The 22,737-nt window shown below is 37.8% G+C and overlaps 1 protein-coding gene across 2 annotated transcripts in view; it reads right to left on the bottom strand.

The window, feature by feature from the left end:
• Positions 1-20,004, bottom strand: part of MIS18BP1 (MIS18 binding protein 1) — a 48,391-nt gene extending 28,387 nt beyond the window's left edge. For both annotated transcript variants that reach the window (XM_044232138.1, XM_044232139.1), the window contains exons 1-4: positions 19,611-20,004; positions 12,080-12,714; positions 7,816-8,297; positions 1,676-1,749 (exon numbers count right to left, since the gene is read on the bottom strand). In XM_044232138.1, coding sequence (XP_044088073.1) covers positions 1,676-1,749; positions 7,816-8,297; positions 12,080-12,620 — 1,097 coding nt within the window. In that variant the 5' untranslated portion in view covers positions 12,621-12,714; positions 19,611-20,004. The remainder of the gene's footprint in view (positions 1-1,675; positions 1,750-7,815; positions 8,298-12,079; positions 12,715-19,610) is intronic.
• Between the last annotated feature and the right edge of the window lie 2,733 nt (positions 20,005-22,737).

The following is a 22,737-nucleotide window of genomic DNA, read 5'->3' as shown; positions in this document are numbered from 1 at the left end:
ATCCTGTGAGTACTTTTTGTCTTTTTACCCTCACTACACATCCAAGTATTTTTACCTTCCTTTTTGAAAATACAAGAAAAAAGAGTTCCAACTGGGAAAAAAAACAAACTGCAAGATCAAATCACTAACCCATAAATCTACTCTTTGTATTTCCTTAAATGAAGCTAGGAATATAAAACAGAAAGAAAATATAAAGATGTATTAGATAAATGTTGAACATCCCCAATTCATCAGGTAAATAGTAATAAACACACTAATTTTAAGGGTAATATGACAGTTAAGTTCCTTTGATTTGGTCAAATGGGACTAAACTCAGACATATTTTAATACAGTGATCCTGTGCTTTTTTGTTTGATTTTACTTAACATTTAAATAGCACCCCAAAAGCACTGTTCTCAAGTCTCACAAATATTAACTATTTTAATATTCAAAATAACCCAAAGAATAGGTAATATTATTATTATCTTTGTGCAGATGAAGAAACTGAGACTGATAAAGGATAATAAGGTGCCCATGCCATATAGCTGGTAAGGCAGCAGGAGCGTGATTCCAACACAGACCACCTCTTTGACATTAAGGGCATAGGCCCAAGACAAGCAGAAATAGAATGGGCAAGACAGATTTTAAATAAGTAACTTACAAACTTCTAGGTGAGTGCCCTGAACAGTGATATCTTATTTTATGACAACCTTTTATTACAATTTTTTTTTAACCACTAAGAAACTGGTTTTGAAAAAGAGAAAATGGTGCTAATAGAGTAGCAAAATTAGGCAAAGTCCACTCACCTGATGACGCTTTTGCTTTAGGGAGAACCAGAGAGTGCCAATGATTACTTAATATGTAGTTGTATGGCAAAGTGTTAAATAATTCTGATTCCTTTTCTGGATCAGTAATTTAGATCTGGTTGTCCCAATTTAGATGTGAGAATCTGGACTGAAATGCACGTAGTAAATATTAACTACCCATATATAATTAAGCAGAGAACACCAGTCCACTTAATAGAAGCTCTTTAAAATATAAAGCATCATGATGGGCACCTGGGTGGCTCAGTGGGTTAAAAACTCTGCCTTTGGCTCAGGTCATGATCTCAGAGTCCTGGGATCCAACCCCACACCGGGCTCTCTGCTGAGGGGAGCCTACTTCCTCCTCTCTCTGCTTGCCTCTCTGCATACCTGTGATCCCTGTCTGTCAAATAAGTAAATAAAATCTTAAAAAAAAAAAAAAGCATTGTGTATACAAATTTGAGTTGTTACTATTCTAAAAAGAACAGGTGAAAACAAGAAATCTGGTTATAATCAACATGGCCAGCTTCTGCACAGTCCTTTTACTTTTCTGGCTTCAGTTTGTAACCTTGTTACAAAGTCTTTGTTTTGTAGGAAGATGCATCTCCTTCCAGCTCTTATATACTTATAAATTTTATTAAAATCCTGAAATGTGGGCGCCTGGATGGCTCAGTGGGTTGGGCTGCTGCCTTCGGCTCGGGTCATGATCTTGGGATCCTGGGATCGAGTCCCGCATCGGGCTCTCTGCTCAGCAGGGAGCCTGCTTCCTCCTCTCTCTCTCTCTGCCTGCCTCTCTGCCTACTTGTGATCTCTCTCTGTCAAATAAATAATAAAATCTTTAAAAAAAAAATAAAATAATAAAATAAAATAAAATACTGAAATGTTATACTTACGTCAATTTTCCTTCTACACATATAGCGGTATTATTATTTATGATTTTAATCATCCATTCCTGTAGCTGGACCACCTATCAGCATAAAATGAAGTATATATTTCCTGTTACTTGTAGCAAAAGCATTACAAAATCAATTTACATCATATAAAAAGAAAAAACTCATATATTTAGTGCTCATCTATGTAAGAACCACATTCCATTTTAAATAGTAACAAGGTAAAAACTCTCATATACAATGAAAACAGAAAAAAGGAAGATTGGAAGTTGTACTGCATAATTTTTTGTCCAATCCAGAATCAGTTCTACGTCAAATATTCTTATATCAAATACCTCAACCACTGGAGAAAAAAAAAATCACCTAAAATTCTAAGGTATCCATTAAAGACAAAAGACCTGACTTATATAAGAGTCAGCTGTGTAGTATATACTCCACCACCATTCTTATACTAAAAAAAAATAGCATTTTTCTTTTTTCTGCAAATTTGGTTTTGAACTGCATTTAATTTTCTTTAAACTACAAAGGTGATTACTAGTAATCTATATTTCACAGCAGTCTAATCCAGAGCAAATATCTAAACAGCTCAGAGAATTATTTTAGGACAAAATCCTACTGTAGAGGAAAATTTCTGTGAATGTCTGTGTTGAGAAATTTCTTCTACTATGTAACAACACTAAACTATTTCTGATGAGAAATTCAGCAAAAGTCATAACTAAGTTGAGTAGCTATTTAGTATACATACAAAAATTATAAATTTATAAAGACAAATTCTTCTGTGGTAGTTTTATAGCGAGCCAGAAAAAGATGCTAAAATGAAAGGTCCTTCTATTTATTCCACTCCTCAGTTATGTTTATTTTTATTTTATTTTTTCCTCAATTACAAACAGGCAATGAAATTCCTTTTTCATTTTTAACACTTGGATATTTGGAACTATCTAAGATAGATCAAGGACAGTCAGATGGAGATGATGTTAAAAATAAAAAATAAGGGACATCTGGGTGGCTCAGTCATTAAACGTCTGCCTTCAGCTCTGGTCATGATCCGAGGGTCTTGGGATGGAACCCCGCATCGGGGTCCCTGCTCCACGGGAAGCCTGCTTCTTCCTCTCCCACTCCCCCTGCTTGTGTTCCCTCTCTCATTGTGTCTCGCTGTCAAATAAATAAATAAAATCTTCCAAAACTATTAAAAAAAATAATAGTAGGCAACGTTCCAAGTATTTTAGATTCAATGACTCATGTTATCCTCATAACACTAGGAGGCAGGTAATATATTCCTCATTTTATAGATAAAGTAACTGTAAAGTCAAGTTAAATAACTTGCCCATGTCACACATAGCTAGTTAGGGGCACAGATTGGTTACAAATCTGGGAATTCTGGCTCCAGAATCTTGTACCATCCTGCTTACATAAAATACCAAAATGTGCATTCATACTCATTCAGCATAATATTCTTGACCTGTAGTATATGCCAGGCACTGTTAGGCAGTAGGATTCAGCAAGAAACAAAATGGTTGCCCTATTACAGCAAACACTGGTGTGTGTGTGTGTGTGTGCTACTGTGCGCTCACAGGGGCTGAGGGGTGAATGTGTAGAAGCAAGTAGAGTGGTGGTGGTTATATCCAAACAAATGGACAAATAATGTCTGGTAGTGATAATTATAAAAAGTAAGTACAAGACATGCTTACTTAGATATGATAGGGAAGGTCTTGGAACAGAACACTGAGTAAAGTAAGGGATAGGACATACGGGTTACCTGGGAATACATTCTTCCAGGCAAAGGGAATAGGTACAAAGTCCCCTGATAGATAGCATAGAGGGCACAGCAGCTTGAATAAGCAAGAAAGCAACAGAGGGGAGTGAGAGATGAGATTAGGCATGTTAAGGACTGAATTATGTAGAGTCCTGTAAAAGATGGTAAAGGCTTAGGGTTTTCTCTTAAGATAAAAAGATAAAAAGTTACTGGAGGATTCTGAGCAGAGTGGAGACATGACTTAATATTTTAAGAAGTTACTGGGTAGAAAATGGACTGTATAAAGATTCTGGCAGGGCACCTGGGAGACTCAGTTAGCTAAATGTCAGTCAGACTCTTGATTTTGGCTCAGGTCATAATCTCAGGGTCATGAGATCGAGCCCTGTGGGGGCTACATGCTTAGTGAGGAGTCTGCTTAAAGATTCTCTCTCTCCCTTTCCCTCTTCCCATGCTTGTGCACATGCTCTCTTTTCCTCTAGGGTAAACAAAAAATCTTTGGGGGAAAAAAAAAAAGGAAAGGAAGGAAGGAAAAAAAAAAAAAAAGAAAAAATGGTGATTCTGGCTGTCTGAAAAACAGAATGGAGAGGAGAACAACAGGGGGGAGCAAGGAGACCATTAAGCTATTATAGTAATCCAAGAATTTATGGTACCCTGGACTAAGGTAGTGATTGAGTATTGACAAGTGGCCAGATTTAGGACAGAAGAGCCAACAGGATTTCCTCACAGTCTGGAGTGGTGTATGACAGAAAAACAAGAGTCTCAAATGAATCTGAAATTTTAACCTAAGTTAAAATTTGGGGTAATGGTATTACTATGTATCAGGATGGGACACAGCTGAGAGAAATTTGGGGGGAAGAAATCATTTTAGATATATTAAATCTGAGATGCCTATTAAATATCAATGGAGAAGTCCTATAGACAATTGAATATGTGACTGTGGGGTTTAGGAGAATGTTCTGGACTCGAGATATATATTTAGGAACTATCAGTAAAGAAATGGGATGTAAAGCTACAGCACTGAATAATCCAGTCTCTAGAGTGTGTGCAGGCACTAGAGAATCAGTTTCAAGGACTGATTCTGGGGAATTACAGTATTACAGATTGTGACAAGAGGAAGCAGCAAACTGGAATGAGAAGAATGGCCAGTGAGACAGTAGAAAATCAGGAGTGAGGTATCATGGAATTCAATAGAAAAAAACAATACGTTTTAAGAAGGATGTTTTGATTCACTGTGTTAAACCCTTGTCCGCAACAGAATAATAAGAAATAATAATTACTGGTTTGGTAACACAGAGATCACTGGTGAACCTGAAAAGGGCAATCTTCACAGAGCGATTTATGAATGCCCAAAGTAGAATATATTTCAGAAAGAAGAAGAAAAACTGTGAATACATATATCTCTATCAAGGTGTTTTACAGTAAATGGAAAAAGATGGGGTGACAGTTGAAATGGGATAGGGAATAACAGGAAGGTGGACTTACTTTTTCTTTGCATTTTTCTTTTTTTAAATGCAGGCCATGTTTCAGCACATTTATATGCTACTGGGAATTTTCCAGAAGACAGAAAACAACTGAGGGGATAATTAGAGGGACAAAGTTCTATAGGTATTAAGAGGAGGTGAATTGGCCTTGAAAAGGGAGCACAAACTGTTCATCTATTATAAGAGAAGGGGAGGCAGAATATGTGGATAGAGCAGCCGGGAGATTGGTGGATTTCGTAATAGGTACAGGAGGCTCAATAATTTGGGAATGGGGAAGAGAGAGGAGATTTGGAGGTTTTAAGAGAGAAAAAGCAGGAAAAATTATTCTAGGAAAGATAGAATATGAGGTGGATTAACAAGTGAAGTGTAGCAGGACTGATGTTTATACTGAGAGCCCCCTTAAGGTCTGCCGTCAAATTTAAAATGAGACCAGTGTGGTTGTGCATTTCATTTCAGCCATTTTTTTTTTTAAAGATTTATTTATTTTAGAGAAAGAGGAGAGGGAGAGGCAAAGGGAGAGAGTCTTAAACAGACTCCCCACTGAGCTCAGGGCCCCATCCAGGGCTCAATCTCACAACTTTGAGATTACACCTGAGACAAAACCAAAAGATGGATGCTCAGCCACCTGAGCCACCCCGGTGCCCCCACCTGATATTTCTTAGGTATATGAGTGAAATTTAACTAGGATCCCAACTTTGTCAAAAGAGAACAGAGGAAGGGGCACCTGGGTGTCTCAGTTGATTAAGCGACTGCCTTCGGCTCAGGTCATGATCCCTAAGTCCCAGGATCAGTCCCACATCAGGCTCCCACCTCAGCAGGAAGTCTGCTTCTCCTTCTCATCCTCTCCCCCCTCATGCTTTCTCTCATTCTAATAAATAAATAAATTCTTAAAAAAAAAAAAAAAAAAGGTAGAGAATGAGAATGGAAAGAAAAGCAATAGAGTCCGACAGTTAAAGGGATGGTTAAAATGATGGGACCACAGAATCTGTAGGGTAAAGAGCGAAATGAGGAAAGAAGAGCACTTACGGTCTAAAGGATTATCTTAGTAAGGTGGAGTATTCATGGTGAGGGAGAAGGAAGAGTGCTAGGGGTAGAATGATCTGGAAAGGCAGGAGTTTGTGTGAGCAGGATGCTTGAAAGTGAGAATCTGGAGCATGTACTAGCAAAGGCAAGGTATGAGTATGACTAGGGTAGATGGTAATGGTTAAGGGAAAGGTTCATTTAAGATCAAGAATTCAAGGAGGCTGGACGGATCATCTCTATGGATGTCAGTGTCACCAGAGTTGATGACAGAAGTAGAAGCAGAAGAAAAAGTAACAGGTGTTAAACGCTTTAATGGTAATGCAAGGTTATAACTAGCAAGTTGTATTATATAATATATAAAACACTATACAACTATACAATATACACTTCAAGGAGTTACAGGGAGTGATAAAGTTACAAGAGCAATAGCACTTGCTTCAAAGAAGGTGGGAGGGGCTGTATTAGAGAAAAGGAAGGAAAATGGCCTGAAATAGTAATGAGGAGCAAAAGAGATACATTCTATCATCTTTAGGCCCAACAATATGAGATATGGGAGAAAAAAGAGCTACTATTTAAGAAAAGAAGCCATATTTTGGTTAGAGCAAGGTTAAGAAATGTTCACAGAAAATTGAGAATTTAACATTTTGCTGATGATACACCTTGAGTTCAAGAGGGTACAATGCAGTGTTTGGAGATGAGAGACAGACTGGGTCAGAACTAGGGCATGTACAGAACTGTATACAGGTAAGAGTCTAGGAAGGCTTGGTCTTCTTGTAGTAAATAAGATAAACAGCACTGTAGCAATGACAGAATTAGTATGTGGGATCTCTCATTACAGCTGTCTTCAAACTTTTTGATCAGCCCACCTCATACATTTTTAAAGCAACATCCAAAAATTTTCATCAAGTCTAAATATTTGCAAATAATGCAATTTCCAAAGAATACATTGACAGAACTATAAGTGTTATAGGGGCACCTCGGTGGCTCAGTTGTTTGAGCATCAGATTCTTGATTTTGGCTTAGGTCATTATCTTGGGGTCCTGGGACTGAACCCCACATTGGGTTCCACACTCAGCAAGGAGTCTGCTTGAGGATACTTTCCTTTTCTGTCTGCAAAACATCCCCACCCCTCATGCACGCTCTCTAAAATAAAATTAAATCTCAAAGGAAAAAAACAACAACAACCCAAAACTATAACTATTACATCACACTTCCAACAGGGGGCTTGAATTTACAATCTCAAGATCAAGAGTTACATGCTTTACTGTGCCAGCCAGGTACCCCTCAAATTTAACCCACTGAGCCACCCAGGTGCCCCAAGGTGCCCCTCAAATTTAGATGGAATTTAAATACCACTATCATTCTTTAAAAAATTTATGGACAAATCTTTACCAATTGGAAAATTTATGTTGTTATCTTTTTCCTTGAACTTATTTTCCATTCCACTTCTTTCAGAGAATTATCCTAATGCATCATAGTGTGATAGCCTGAAGTGTTATTGATCACTCTATATTACTTTAAAATAGGAAAAATTCTCAAGACTTCAGAAGCTATAATCCCCTTCTATTTTAATTGCAGTTAATAGTACTCCAAGAATCAGGGAAAAAAAAAAAATTAAGAACAGCAAGGAACTCAGTGTTCATTCCCAAACGGAGTAAGTAAATTGTTGAAGATTATACAACTAGTAACAGAGCAAGGTTAAAACTTAATACTTGGTTTCTCTTGCTTTCAATCCACTGCTCTTTTCACTAGGCACAATGCCTTGACCTAAATAATAAAACAAACAAACGAACAAAAAATGAACCTACTCTTAATGAAAGCTTGAGCTCAGCTTTTGAAGAATGAGGGTAAAAACATAAATGTAAATCTGTCTTAAGTTGTCCTACCTCATTTTTTTTAACTTCATTTGTAAGAGTTTGAAGTGTACTTGGAGAATGATTTGAAGCATTTCTTTTTGATTTCCGAGGTATCGTTATATGAAGTCTTGGAGTTGCAAGCACAATTTTACATGTATCATTCATGGAAACCAGGACATCAGTCTCTCTGAGCATTGTGTTCTCATTTCCTTCCTTAATCTTCTGTTGTGAAGTCCTTTCTGTTGGTATCTTACTATCAGAAACCACTGACTGGCCATCATTTTTAACAGGAACACAGTTAGTATTGAGAGTCTCAAGAGTAGAATTTTGGGATTTTTCAATGACAGAATCAACACCTCCTAAAACAAAGGTGTCCTTTTTAGACTTAGTGGTTACAAATGTATTCTCCTTTGAGTGAAGAATTTGTTTAGCCAGCTGAGCTCTAGGTAGTGCTTTGTTTGAGAATCCAGCAGTTGAAACATTTTCATGTTCTTGGTTCAGAAATGGAACCTCTGTAAAAAAATACAAGATAAAACAAAATTTAAAGAAGAATCACATGAAATTAAAAGAGAGAAACAGAATAATATTGAGCTGTTTATATTAAAAAGAAGCGTTCAGGTTAGGAATGTTCCACCCTTTGGCCCAGTCTTTCTCTGAAAGGGATGCCTAGACAGGGAGAATAATTATCTAGAACATTCAACAAAACAAAAAACACTTTACCATAAGTTAAATTATACAGAGATGCTTTCTTTTCCTGCTGACATTGAATCTTTTACTTTTTCAGAAGGAAAGTACTATTTGATGATTCTAGAGGAACTTCTTGCATTGAGGTTGAGTTTTGTTTTTTGTTTTTTTAAAGAAAGAGGAAATGAATTTTATTAGTTACTGAGAAGAAAAAAATGTTTACTTATGTTCAAAAATGATTAGATCGATATAGTATACTTCTGTAACATATGAGTTACATTTCCCTTTTTATCTTCTCATGCTTTTATCACATTCTCTGTATCTATAGTATGCTGAGAAAGAATTTTTTAAAAACTCTACATGTTACAACTTGCCAGCTCTACACGAAAGTTTATTACTGAACTTAAAAGTTTAGTGATTGGGAATAAAATCTGGTGCTGTCAAAAATCAGAGAGGTCTATCTTAAAGTTATATATGTAGTGCCATACAGTCTTAAAAATTCTGATTCTGCTTCTGGTTGCTACAAATTTCTAAAACGTGAAAGAAAAGTTGAAAAGGTGTAGCTTGTATGTTAAGAGTTGCCATGTTGTGATTCAAAAGCAGACATAACCATAATTTATATGCCTTTGACATCTCTTCAGTAGAACTTCAAAGACAAAAATCTGGTAGGCTTATCTATTAGACAAGTAGGAACTAAAAGAACTGGTTACATTTTATTCTGCTTTATATCCTAGATGGTTAGTTTTACTTCTTGAAGGTAGAAATGAGTTTCTTTCACACAAAAAAGGGAAATAATAGACTTAAAATTGGAGGAAAAACTGAATTATTTTATATGTTTAATTTCAAATATTCTGACAAAAACTGGTAATGATTATGCTTTAGTAAATATGCAGCTTCAGCTTTAAAAAATTTAATATAAGGATTTTATTATATTGATGTGTATCATAAAAGAAGGGCAAGTTCCTATTTCTTTAACTCATTCTACTAGAAATGGCATGGCAAAGGAGTAAAGGCAAGTAGGTAATTCAATCAGATATAACATGCTATAGAATCTGGTCATTTATTTTAGAGTACAAAGTCCATGCAGATTCTCCAAAAGGTGGGGGTATAGCTCAGTGGTAGAGCATTTGACTGCAGATTCTCCAAAAGGTCTCTGAAATTACATACAAAATTTGTGTTTCTATGTATGTGCATTTTCTGGGAAAAGAGTCATCAGACTCTCAAAGCAATGTTATTTCTTTCTCCCTCTCTAATTCCACTTAACAAATAAAAGGTGCTTTACCGCATTATTTGCCTCTCTCCTTTTCTCCCAAAATGTATGAAACATATTTTGTGTACTCCCCTACCTCCATCCTAAACTCTCTTAGAAACTCTGCTTTTTGTATCAAAATAGATCACAGTCTTTGAAATACAACAATATAAGCACAGTCTACTATATAATAAAGAACACGGGCTTTCCAATAAGTACCTGTATTAATTCTCAGCACATCACTTATTCCCTGTGAGACATAGAGCAGACATAACCTCTTTGTAAGCCCAATTTCCCAGACTTAAATGAGCATCTACCCATAGTGTCTGCTGAAAGGATTATATGAGATAGTGCATGTAAAATATGTTTATCAATTACTGCAACTCATTAAAGTCTCTATTTCAAATGTCCCAAATTCTGATCATTCTATCTTTCCAGATCATTCTCTCAAATCCAATGACTATCTTAATAATACCTAACACTTCTTCACTCTTCACACTCCCTTATCTCCTTTAGGTCTCCTTTTCTTTGTATAACTAACTTAAATTTCATGGTCCCTTTATATACATATCTCGACTCCTTTGTCCTCTTCATCCTATTTGATAAAATTACAATCCTGATAAAACCCAACTCCCTGCCTATACCCCAGCAGCACCCATGCAGCTAAATAGGGCTAAAGGAAAACTCATAATCACATTGACTGATCTCATTTAAGTTCACACTACAAGTCTCAAATAGGTCGTTAATGTTGTACTAGAAATCAAATTTAGGCCTAGACCATTTACTCTTCTACTCTCCTGTATAATTTAAACCTCCACCTCCTCAAATTTTAATGCCAGTGTCCATGCTCACTTTCAGCTGATGACTTTATTGCCCACTTCATTTCTTAAGTCCTATAACACTGCCTATCTTCTTGTTTGATTTATGATGTTTATTTTCCCAGCTAAGGCCAAAACTTCCACTTACAGATTCTGTTCCCTCTTAACTATTCAAGTTTATCATACTACCAATTTTAGTTTTTCTTTCCCTACTGGATTATTCCCAATAGCATACAAAAATGATCTTTCACTATACATTAAAGATAATACATATATATGTATATTAAAAAAATATATATATTTTTTTAAGTAGGCTCCGGGTCCAACATGGGGCTAGAACTCAAAACCTTGAGATTGAGAGCTGCACACTCTACAGATTGAGCCAGCCAGCCACCCCAAAACTCAAATATTTTAAAACCGTACCTCCCATATTTCTTTGCTCCCTTCAAAGAGTTGTCTATACTTACCACTGTCAATTTCTTTCCTTCACAATCTCTCTTGAACCCTTTTGCATCTCATGTTTTTGATCCGATCACTCCACTAAATCCCCTCATCAAAGTCACCAATGACCTCCATGTTGCTAAATCCAATGGTTAAATCTCAGCCTTCATCTTACTTAACTGGTCAGCAGCATAGATACAGTGAAAGACTCTTTGGCTTCCAAAGTATCACTTCTGCTTTTTCTTCCTTCTTGACTTCTTGTGGTTTGTTTATTCTTAACGTACAAAAACCTTAATTACTGAGCTCCTCCCCACCTTGTCTATCCCATTTCAGTTAAATCACTCCATCCTTATAGATACTCAAGCAAAAAAACCCAGAACCAAAAAACAACAAACAAAAAACACCCTAGAAGTGGTTTTACATTTTTATACCTATATAAAAGATAAATATAGTAACCTTATCTCACCTAGATAGACGCACTATTTCAAATTCACAGCAAGTGATATTTTAAAAACGTAAGTCAAATCTTGTCATTTCTCTGCTCAGAACCCGCCACTGACTCCTTAATTTGCTCATGTAACACACCAAACATTCGCTAAAAAGGTTCTGTTATCTGACTGTAACCATCCTCTCTTCTCCACTTCCGTCCACTCACTCTATGATTTATTAATCTCATAGCTGGTTCTTGAATTTTTGAGGAATCCTCCTATTCCAGGACATTTGTGTCAGCTGTTACTTTGTGTGGATCATCCCTCTCAATTCTTCCAATATTCTGTCTGTATCTATCACCTCCTTCAGTTTTTTGGCTCAAATGCCATCTTCTCATTGAACCACAGCCTGACCACCACATGGAAAATTACAACCCACTGCAACTCTCCCCATCATCCTTACTCTGCCTTTTCTTTTCATAGCACTTTCCTTTTGTACTATAAAAACTACTATTTTAAATCTGTCTCTTCCACCACCTGAATATGAGCTAGTTACACAAGGGTTGAGATTTTTGTACATTTTGTTCACTCTTGTTTCCTGAGTACCTAAAACAGTATCAGACACAATAAACACAACACATCATAGCTTTCAACCAACACATAATAAAACTAACCTTTTGGTGAGCTGTTATCTGATTGGGATGATTTGTTGTTTTCCTTTTCTTCACAGATATAGGTACACCGCAATAGTCTTTTCTCAGCTCCTTTAGGAGTGAAATTTTTCTTTTCACTTTTCGGTGGTTCCAACAAACTCCTGTTTCCTGATGCTTGTTCTTGCTTGTCACACAGTACTTTTTCTTTCATTCTTTGAAATATTTTTCCTGGTGATTCATAGTTTGTTTTATTTTTTAATCTATCCTTGTTGGGCTTTATAGCACTGATATCAAGAGAGCTGTTAGAGGTGGTAGCCTCTGCTAGCATGGTGGAATGAAATATATTTTTATTATTAAAATTTGTCATTTCTAGGAATTTTTTCTTTTTATAGTCATTCAATGTTAAAAAGGGGATCTGATATTTTGCCAAATCTTTCACAGGAGTAAGTGTGCCTGAAGGAATGCTGTCAAAAAAGATTGCTTGCATGGGCATATTCTTTCTTGGAGAAGAGGTCTCTGAAGACAAAGGAATTTCTGGGTGTTTCAAAGGTGTTGCAATCATCTTGATAAACAGTAGAAACAAATTTTCTCTAACAGTAGGTCAGTTAAACACAATGTTCAGGGGTAGTAGACCTTCAGCAGGGGCCCAGAGGAACCTGTAGTTTAATGTGAAATCAACCTTTATAATGCTTTACAAAAAAATTTATTTGCTTTCAATAATATTATTCTAATTAAAAGGTAAAATTGGTTCATAACAACACTGGATAATCTATAGCTCACAAATCTAAGGTTTTATGTTTTTGTTAAAGACTCATTTTATTATTATTTTAGATGAGCAGTGTGGTCATTAAATTTACTTCACTAGAAAAAACAGTATTCACCAAATCATCTACTTAGTAACCATAAAAACTGAATTTTGAGTATCTGATTTTTAAACATACTTGAACCTCAAGTCCTAGAGGTTACAATCTAATATTTGCTTCAAAAAGAATTAAATCATATCCACATATTGCATTATATTAGACTCTAAAAATTTAAATTTCACAAACATCACTTTTCCTTTTCAGCACTTAAATTTTAAGGCGGCAGCTATAATGATACAGCCTAATGAAAGCTGAAAGATTCATTCTATTTTTAGTTAAATAATTCCCAGTCCTGATTTTGTTATGCCGCTGAACATTTTAACTATGAGGTTTTAGTTGAAAAACCCTCAAATTAAAGTAAATTATACTCATTATGATTTAAAAGAAATTAACACTATTTAGAATTTTTAGCCGATATCATGTATTTGAGCATACATGGTCTTAGACTTGTTTTAGCTTGCTTTTATGAATATATTTTACTATCACACCTATAATTAAGATTCTAGGTGGTGAGCCATATAGTTGCACTTTGTAATACTTGGTAAATAAATAAAACGTTTCCACCAAGATGCTTGGAAATTACTAGTTTCAATTTGCTGCATCTCTTTTGCTAAATTTATAACTATTCTAATCAGTCTTTGACATCATATAAACATAAAAAGTGTACTACAGAAAATACAAAAGCAGTCAGATCAAAGAAATCAAGTATCTTTAAGTAACTTGTGTGAGAAGTATCCAAGTTAAAAATTCATAGACAGGGGCGCCTGGGTGGCTCATTGGTTAAAGCCTCTGCCTTTGGCTCAGGTCATGATCCCAGGGTCCTGGGATCGAGCCCTGCATTGGGCTCTCTGCTCAGCAGGGAGCCTGCTTCCTCCTCTCTCTCTGACTGCCTCTCTGCCTACTTGTGATCTCTGTCTGCCAAATAAATATCTTTAAAAAAAAAATTCATAGACAGTGATCAAAAACCTCCCAAAAAACAAGAGCCCAGGACCTGATGGATTCCCCGGGGAATTCTAACAAACTTTCAAAAAAGAAATAACACCTATTCTCCTGAAGCCCTTTCAAAAAATTGAAGCAGAAGGAAAACTTCCAGACTCTTTTTATGAAGCCAGCATTACCCTAATCCCCAAACCAGGCAAAGATGCTACCAAAAAGGAGAATTTCAGACCAATATCACTGATGAATATGGATGTTAAGATTCTCAACAAGATCCTAGCAAACAGGATCCAACAGCACATTAAAAAGATTATCCACTGGGGGTGCCTGGGTGGCTCGGTGGGTTGAGCCGCTGCCTTCGGCTCAGGTCATGATCTCGGGGTCCTGGGATCGAGTCCCACATCGGGCTCTCTGCTCAGTGGGGAGCCTGCTTCCTCCTCTCTCTCTGTCTGCCTGCCTCTCTGCCTACTTGTGATCTCTCTCTGTCGAATAAATAAATAAAATCTTTAAAAAAAAAAAAAAAAGATTATCCACCATGACCAGGTTGGATTCATCCCTGGGTTACAAGGATGGTTCAACATTCGCAAAACAATCAATGTAATAGAACAAATCAATAAGAGAAGAGAGAAGCAGCACATGGTCCTCTCAATTGACGCAGAAAAAGCATTTGACAAATCCAGCATCCATTCTTGATTAAAACGCTTCAAAGTATAGGGATAGAGGGAACATTCCTGAACTTCATAAAATCTATCTATGAAAGACCCACAGCAAATATCATCCTCAATGGGAAAAAGCTTGCAGCCTTCCCGTTGAGATCAGGAACACGACAAGGATGCCCACTCTCACCACTCTTGTTCAACATAGTATTAGAAGTCCTAGCAACAGCAATCAGACAACAAAGAGAAATAAAAAGGTATCCAAATTGGCAAGGAAGAAGCCAAACTCTCTCTCTTCGCAGATGATATGATTCTTTATATGGAAAACCCAAAAGCTCCACTCCCAAACTACTAGAACTCATACAGCAATTCAGTAACGTGGCAGGATACAATGTCAATGTGCAGAAATCAGTGGCTTTCTTATTCACTAACAATGAAAATACAGAAAAGGAAATTAGAGAATCTATTCCATTTACTATAGCACCAAGAACCATAAGATAGCTGGGACAAAACCTAACCAAAGAGGTAAAGGATCTGTACTTGAGGAACTGCAGAACACTCATGAAAGAAATTAAAGAAGACACAAAAAGATGGAAGACCATTCCATGCTCTTGGCTCGGAAGAATAAACATTGTTAAAATGTCTATACTGCCTAGAGCAACCTATACTTTTAATGCCATTCCGATCAAAATTCCACTGGTATTTTTCAAAGAGCTGGAGCAAATAATCCAAAAATTTGTATGGAATCAGAAGGGACCCCGAATCATTAAGGAAATGTTGAAAAACAAAAATAAAACTGGCAGCATCACGTTACCTGATTTCAAGCTTTACTACAAAGCTGTGATCACCAAGACAGCATGGTACTAGCATAAAAAACAGACACATAGACCAGTGGAACAGAGTAGAGAGCCCAGATACGGACCCTCAACTCTAAGGTCAAATAATCTTCGACAAAACAGGAAATAATATAGAGTGGAAAAAAGGCAGTCTCTTCAATAAATGGTGCTGGGAAAACTGGACAGCTATATGTAGAAGAACGAAACTCAACCATTCTCTTACACCATACACAAAGATAAACTCGAAATGGATAAAAGACCTCAACGTGAGACAGGAATCCATCAGAATCCTAGAGGAGAACATAGGCAGTAATCTCTTCAATATCAGCCACAGCAACTTCTTCCAAGATATATCTCCAAAGGCAAAGGAAACAAAAGCGAAAATAAACTTTTGGGACTTCATCAAGATCAATAGCTTCAGCACAGCAAAGGAAACAGTCAATAAAACAAAGAGGCAACCCACGGAATGGGAGAAGATATTTGCAAATGACAGTACAGACAAAAGGTTGATATCCAGGATCTATAAAGAACTCCTCAAACTCAACACACACAAAACAGATAATCACATCCAAAAAATGGGCAGAAGATATGAACAGACACTTCTCCAATGAAGACATACAAATGGCTGTCAGACACATGAAAAAATGTTCATCATCACTAGCCATCAGGGAGATTCAAATTAAAACCACATTGAGATACTACCTTACACCAGTTAGAATGGCCAAAATTAGCAAGACAGGAAACAACAGGTGATGGAGAGGATGTGGAGAAAGGGGAACCCTCTTACAGTTGGTGGGAATGCAAGTTGGTGTAGCCACTTTGGAGAACAGTGTGGAAATTCCTCAAGAAATTAAAAATAGAGCTTCCCTATGACCCTGCAATTGCACTACTGGGTATATACCCCCAAAGATACAGATGTAGTGAAAAGAAGGGCCATCTGTATCCCAATGTTTATAGCAGCAATGGCCACGGTTGCCAAACTGTGGAAAGAACCAAGATGCCCTTCAATGGAAGAATGGATAAGGAAGATGTGGTCCATATACACTATGGAGTATTATGCCTCCATCAGAAAGGATGAATACTCAACTTTTGTAGCAACATGGACGGGACTGGAAGAGATTACGCTGAGTGAAATAAGTCAAGCAGAGAGAGTCAATTATCATATGGTTTCACTTATTTGTGGAGCATAACAAATAGTATGGAGGACAAGGGGAGATGGAGAGGAGAAGGGAGTTGAAGGAAATTGGAAGGGGAGGTGAACCATGAGAGACTATGGACTCTGAAAAACAATCTGAGGGTTTTGAAGGGGGGGGTTTGGGGGGAGCCAGGCGGTGGGTATTAGAGAGGGCACAGATTGCATGGAGCACTCGGTGTGGTACAAAAACAATGAATAATGTTACGCTTAAAAGAAATAAAAAAATAAAAAATAAATTCATACACAAATAGTAGCTTATCCAATAATTTATAAGACAAAAAAAATTTTTTTTCCTTAATAACAAGAGCTGACAAAGAAGGCTATCTTGGCAATCTAGTCATGTGACACAAAAACTATTGAATTCTTCCACAGGATGTTAATTCAGTAAATATATACCAATAATTTATGTGTTTGGCAATGTGCTAGTGATAGGAATCCTGTGCTGAGAGTTAAAATACTCATTAGTGGTTCACTTTAAACTGTCAAAATCAAAAATGAATAAACTGGGACAACTGCACACTAAAAATTGGCAAAGTATGTATAGGTTCACACAATCTCATTTCCTCACAACCTAATGAAATGCTCAACAGGAAGTATAAAATGCAAATGAACTAGTCAAACTGAAAACAGGCCCAATTAGTAGTAGACACACATTACTGTTTTTACCTAAAGGCAGATAATTATGATCCCACTAAACAGTTTGAAGAACCAGCATATAACTCCTCTTTCATGTTGCCCAATCTCTTCCCTTCTAATTCAAATATGTAGTAGAATGGATGTGAGTAGTCAGGATTCTGGAAAACCTCAAATTCCACCCCCCCAAAAAGGACATAAGATTCTTAGGAGTCTCTCTTTCCCACTATGTGATAAACAGCAACTCAACAGATGCCAAAAGAGTTGGCAATAGTTGTCTGTGGTTTCAGTGTGGTTGGTGGAAGAGAGGATATGGAGGGAAAAAATATTACTTAGGATTTTCTGACCACAGAGGCTTTGTAGAATAGATACAAAAGAAAATCAGGAAATCACCAGGTAGAGGCCAAACCCTTAAGGTCCCATTCTCCTCCTAGTTAACAGAGGAGCAAAACAAAACAAATTATGGTGCTCAGACTCTGATGGAAGAAGAGACAGATGTTAGAGGATGGGGATCCAGTAACAGGCACTTCTCAAGTTGAGGAAAAGAGTATCCTGACGGCCAAACACACTTGACCTAAGAGATGGAGGTCATTAACAAGAAATTGTTAGTTCCTTCTTGGACTAGAGAAGAGAAGGTGAATTCTAAACTGGTATGCTTGTGCTTCACTAACCGCTTAAAACTATTTGGAAAATCTAATTGTTGCCATTTATTCTAAAAACTGACAAATGCTAATGCACTAAGAAAAAAAAATGCTATTTATTTAAAATAAAGACTCAGGCATGAGAAAACCATTATATGAAAAAGCTAGCTATGAGCACTTTATAGTGCATATAAATAATATATAAGTAAGGCTAAACAACAGTTTTCCTCATGGATATGATTCTCAGTGTAACTGTTACTCTTCTTCCCAAAATTACATGAAAAGTTCTTCTAGGAATTTACTATAGGGGTAGCAGTAATAATAATAATAACTATTATTATGATGATGGAAAGGGTAAAAAAATCCCAAAGCACACTAACCAAAACTGAAAGATGGAGATGAGAAAAAAAACGAGAGGAATTTTAAGTTAACTGGCATATACACTTGGAAGAGGGGAACAAACAAACAAACAAAACCCCCCAGCACTCAACATAATAAAGTTGAATTGATTCAACTCAATTACTAGAAATAACATTCAAAGTGACCAAATGAATCAATTTTAAGAAAATGATCAACACAGAAAAGGGCCAAAAGGCGTGAAAGGCAATTAATAAAGCAAGCACACAAAAAGCCACTCAGTGAGTCAAATGACACTTCATTTTACTAATAAAGGAAGAGATACAAATTTAAACAGTGGGACTTCTTGCTTATCAGATTGGAAAAATTCAATTTCAAAATATAGGTGTGTATGCTATTCACCAAGAAATTCCACTTCTAAATTTTTTTCTTACAGAAACAACTACATTAAGGATGCAAATATATAAGTGGTAGTAACAGTCAATATTTATTGCATGTAATCAGATACTACATAACCTTACAGCAATTCTGGAGAGTTTTGAAGATGGGGAAACTAAGGCACAGACAGGTAGTTAAATAACCTGCCCAAGATCACACTGACCATGATTAAGAGCAGGACCTAAGTCTGAGTTCAAGACCCAAGTTCCTAAACAAGCACTATACAGTTCACTGACAAATTATTACTGAACAAATTATTTGTCCTGGACAAATTATTATAAACAATTTACATCTCCACCACTACGGGACGAAATTCTGCTACATCCATAGAGTTGAATTCTATTAATTCAGTAGAAAGATATATTCCTTATGTGTACTGACACAGAAAATAGCTAGGATATATTAAACTTAAAAAAAGGAAAGAGTAGAAGAGGACGTACAATCTCATTTCTGTAAAACACATGAGCATAAGCATAGGGAAAAAAATCTGGAAGTGTACCAAATTGTGAATAGTGTTTAACTTTGAAGAGTAGGATGAAGGGGCCCACCATTTTCTAGATAATTTTAACATCTAGGTATGTTTGTAACCGATGTGTAATTAAACCAGAAGAAATCTCGAGCTCGATGGATGAACTGTTTCTACAGCACCGTGGATCTTAGGATCCAAGGGCAGTGATGCACACAAACCACTCTTAACGGAAAGGACTTTTTTTTTTTTTTTTTTGGTTTGGGGTTTTTTGTTTGTTTGTGTTTTTGTTTTTAACTAGAAGTGATTTTAGAACAAAGGGTTGGTGCGTTCACCATCGAAACGAACCTGAACGGTAGTAGACACGCAACAACTATGCACGCAACGAATGAAGCAGTTGTGAGACTACCCCCCTCTCAGCAAAAAATGTACAAAAGCCCACGAGGGGTGAAAACGCTGAGAGGCTGGGACTCTCAGCGTCAGAGGGGACCGGCGGCAGGAGGCGAGGGGGTCGGGGAAAGGAGTTCATACCTTGGGTGAAGAGCCTGACAGGGCTAGAAGGCGGCAGTCCGGGCTTGGCTTCGCGTGGGTTGGGCGATCCCAGGGCTCGCGCCTACCACCCAAGTCAGCGCCAGGCCCCGCAGCCGAGCCTCAGGTGACCCTCACTTCCTCCGCGAGGTTCGCCGACACCCACAACAGTTTGGGAATTCAAATTTGAAGAGCCCGCCCTCCGGCCAGCCCCTTATTGGCGCGCTCAGGAACCGCGTCACTGAGTGACTCGAAAAAACTGGGGGTGGCCCCTACCGCGCGGACAATGCTGTTTCCACAAGAGGAGGGTACCCCAAGCTGCCAAGAGTACCCAGAGCGCCGCTCTAGTCTTTTGCAGAATCCGTTTCGTTTTCAGAGGTCGCGCGCCCCTAGCGCGTTCCACCGCTCCTCCCGTTATGCTCTGCGGCAGGAAGGCCTACGTCAGACGTCACCTGCGTTCTCCTGCGCTCCTGCGGTTTATTAAGTTTGGCCTTTTTCAGCTACCCTCCTCCGCTACAAGTTTGAGAGCTGGTGGTGGTCTGTGACCTGTCTGAAGAAACAGCTTCCCGAGTGCTTTTGAGAGAGCTTTTAGTTTTTCCTGGCAGCCAGATATTTGAGAATGAGGAAAAAAACGTTTTGTTCTTGAGAGCATAATAGTCTGAATGCAAAGTTATACTTGAAATGGCATGTTTAATTTGAGCTGTTTCCCCAAGAAGTGTGATGTTTTCTGAACCTGATTTTATCGAGTCCCCAAAGCTTTAATCTTGACGACTCTGGGTTGCAAAGCAGTTTGTGACAATGCACTGAGACTGAGCCTTGCCTTAGATGGCACCCAGTGATGCTCTGCTCCAACCACCGTGGATTATGGTGTATCCTTCACCTCAGCGCGCTGGCAAGACGCATTCGCTAGCTGGAAGCATTGTGTAGCGCGCCCTGTTTCAGTCTTGGGGGCAGAGAAAGAGGTGCCAGAGGAGTAACAAAATGTTTTCAGTCTAAACCCCTTCCAGCTCTGATCCAGCAACTTTTCTCCATTAACTCTCTCCCACTCCCCAACAAGACAGCACGGGACGGGAGAATTTATTTTATTCTTCAGCCAGGAAGATTCCTCAGCATCCTAGGACCATATATCGCATTTTTCCGTTAACATTGGACTCCACTGGTTGTAATGGATTAATTGTTTAAAGTGACTGTTGCAATCCCCTTGTCTAAATCCTGTTTTCACTAAATCTTGTGCACACTGAATATTCAGAGTCTGAAATATAAATTTAAAACATGCAAACGACTGCAAGTAAGGAAAAGAAAACAGTTGAGGTGAGGAGATGAAAACAAATCTACAGAGATAAAATGAAGTTTCTGTCTGTGCAGCATAATGAGAAAATGGCTGGACATGAATTTGCACAAGATTTGTGGGAAAAGCTAGACTTAAGATATCTGTTAAGTGACATGTATGAAAGTGTATGAAATGCACATTGTGTGAGAGAGACTTTGAGGAGATAGGCGTTCATATTCCAAAGTACCTGGAATAGAAATATGAGAAGTTTCTATGCCTCTTATGGAGATGGCCATGGCTCACACATTCAGCCAGACTAGGAACGTTATTAAGGGTAGACATTCAGAAATATAGATTTTAATTTTTTTTAAATATCACTCTTCATATTAGAAATAGCTAGTATATAGCATGCTCCAGGGTGAACAGTAACAGATAGAAGGATAACTAATGATTTTCCAAACAAAACTGGAGGAAACAGTTTATGGATAGCAAACTGTGATGAAAAGGCATACAGGCAAAGAGACAATGTTCATTTGTCCACTGGAACATCAACATACTTCCCTGGATGGGCCTTTCTTTAAGTTTCAGTCAGCCTCTGGATAATCTGTCCAGGCTTAAGTCTGTTATTCATGGTAACACATGCAGACCTCCTTAGGGTCCAAAGGACAGACAAAAGAGGAAGAGAATGGAAGCCTCACGCTGTGTGGGAGCTGCTGTCAAGGTATCTGGGTCTGCTGAGCCTGGAGTAATATTCCCAGGACAATGGTAAGTTCCAGCAGAGTACTAATTGACTATATAGCATTTTTCGTTTGGGGGAGAATCGGAAAAAAGGTGCTCTTTCTTCAAGACTGATAGTTTTCAACCAAGGGTGATTTGCACCACCACCCTACCCCCCAGCGGGGCATTTGGCAATGTTTGGAGACATTTAAACCATAAATGTCACAGCTGAGAGGGATGCCACTGGCATCTATTGAGTAGAGGACAGGAATGCTGCTAAACATCCTACAGTGTGCGGGACAGCCCTTCCAATACAAAGAATTAACCAATCTAAAATGTCAATAATTCCAAGGGTTAAGAAATCCTACATTTGTAAGATATAGCCCTGAAACAGGATTTTAGATTCTTTTCACTCTCTCAGTTGTGTTTCCCTTATGTAAGGTGTAATATATAATTACTACTGCTGTGTCTGGGCCTAGAGGAGGGATGAAGATGCAGTCAAAAGGGAGGTTATCCAGGCTGTGTGAGGGGAGGACCCATCAGAAGAAAAAACTGCCAGAGATTTCTGTGTAATAGAGACATTACTACAAACATGTAAACACATTACAAGTTGTAATAAGTGCTCTAAAGATGACTAAGGTTAGATCCTGCAAGAAGAAAGAGTTAGGAGTACCAGAGATTTACTGGGAGGTAAAGTCTGTGAGGGTCAAGGGAAAGGAAAAAGGATTGGGCCTGATAAACCTCTAGACTTTGATTCATAGTTTGATACAGAATCAGGCAGAGGGAGCCTAAAATTGTAATGCAGATTTGACAAACTATTGGCTAACACAGCAGGACTTGGGGTAATCCATCAGAGGTGTCCTGGAGTGGGCAGAAATGGGTTGGTCCTGGAATACATAATGATGGAAGCTTCCTGGGAAGAAGATGGCCATGACTTAAAGGCTTAAAAACATTTTTTAAGGGAGCCTGGCTGGCTCAGTCAGTAGAGGCAGTGACTCTTGATCTCGGGATTGTAAGTATAGAGCCCACATTAGATGTAGAGGTTACTCAAAAATACAATCTATTTTTTAAGGATTTTATTTCTTTATTTGACACAGAGAGTTCACAAGTAGGCAGAGAGGCAGGCAGAGAGAGAGCGGGAAG

The sequence above is a fragment of the Neovison vison genome, chromosome 13 (assembly GCF_020171115.1).
Source record: "Neovison vison isolate M4711 chromosome 13, ASM_NN_V1, whole genome shotgun sequence".
NCBI lineage: Eukaryota > Metazoa > Chordata > Mammalia > Carnivora > Mustelidae > Neogale > Neogale vison.
The sequence above is the reverse complement of the archived record's forward strand: the minus strand, read 5'-3'. Positions and strand labels throughout refer to the sequence as shown.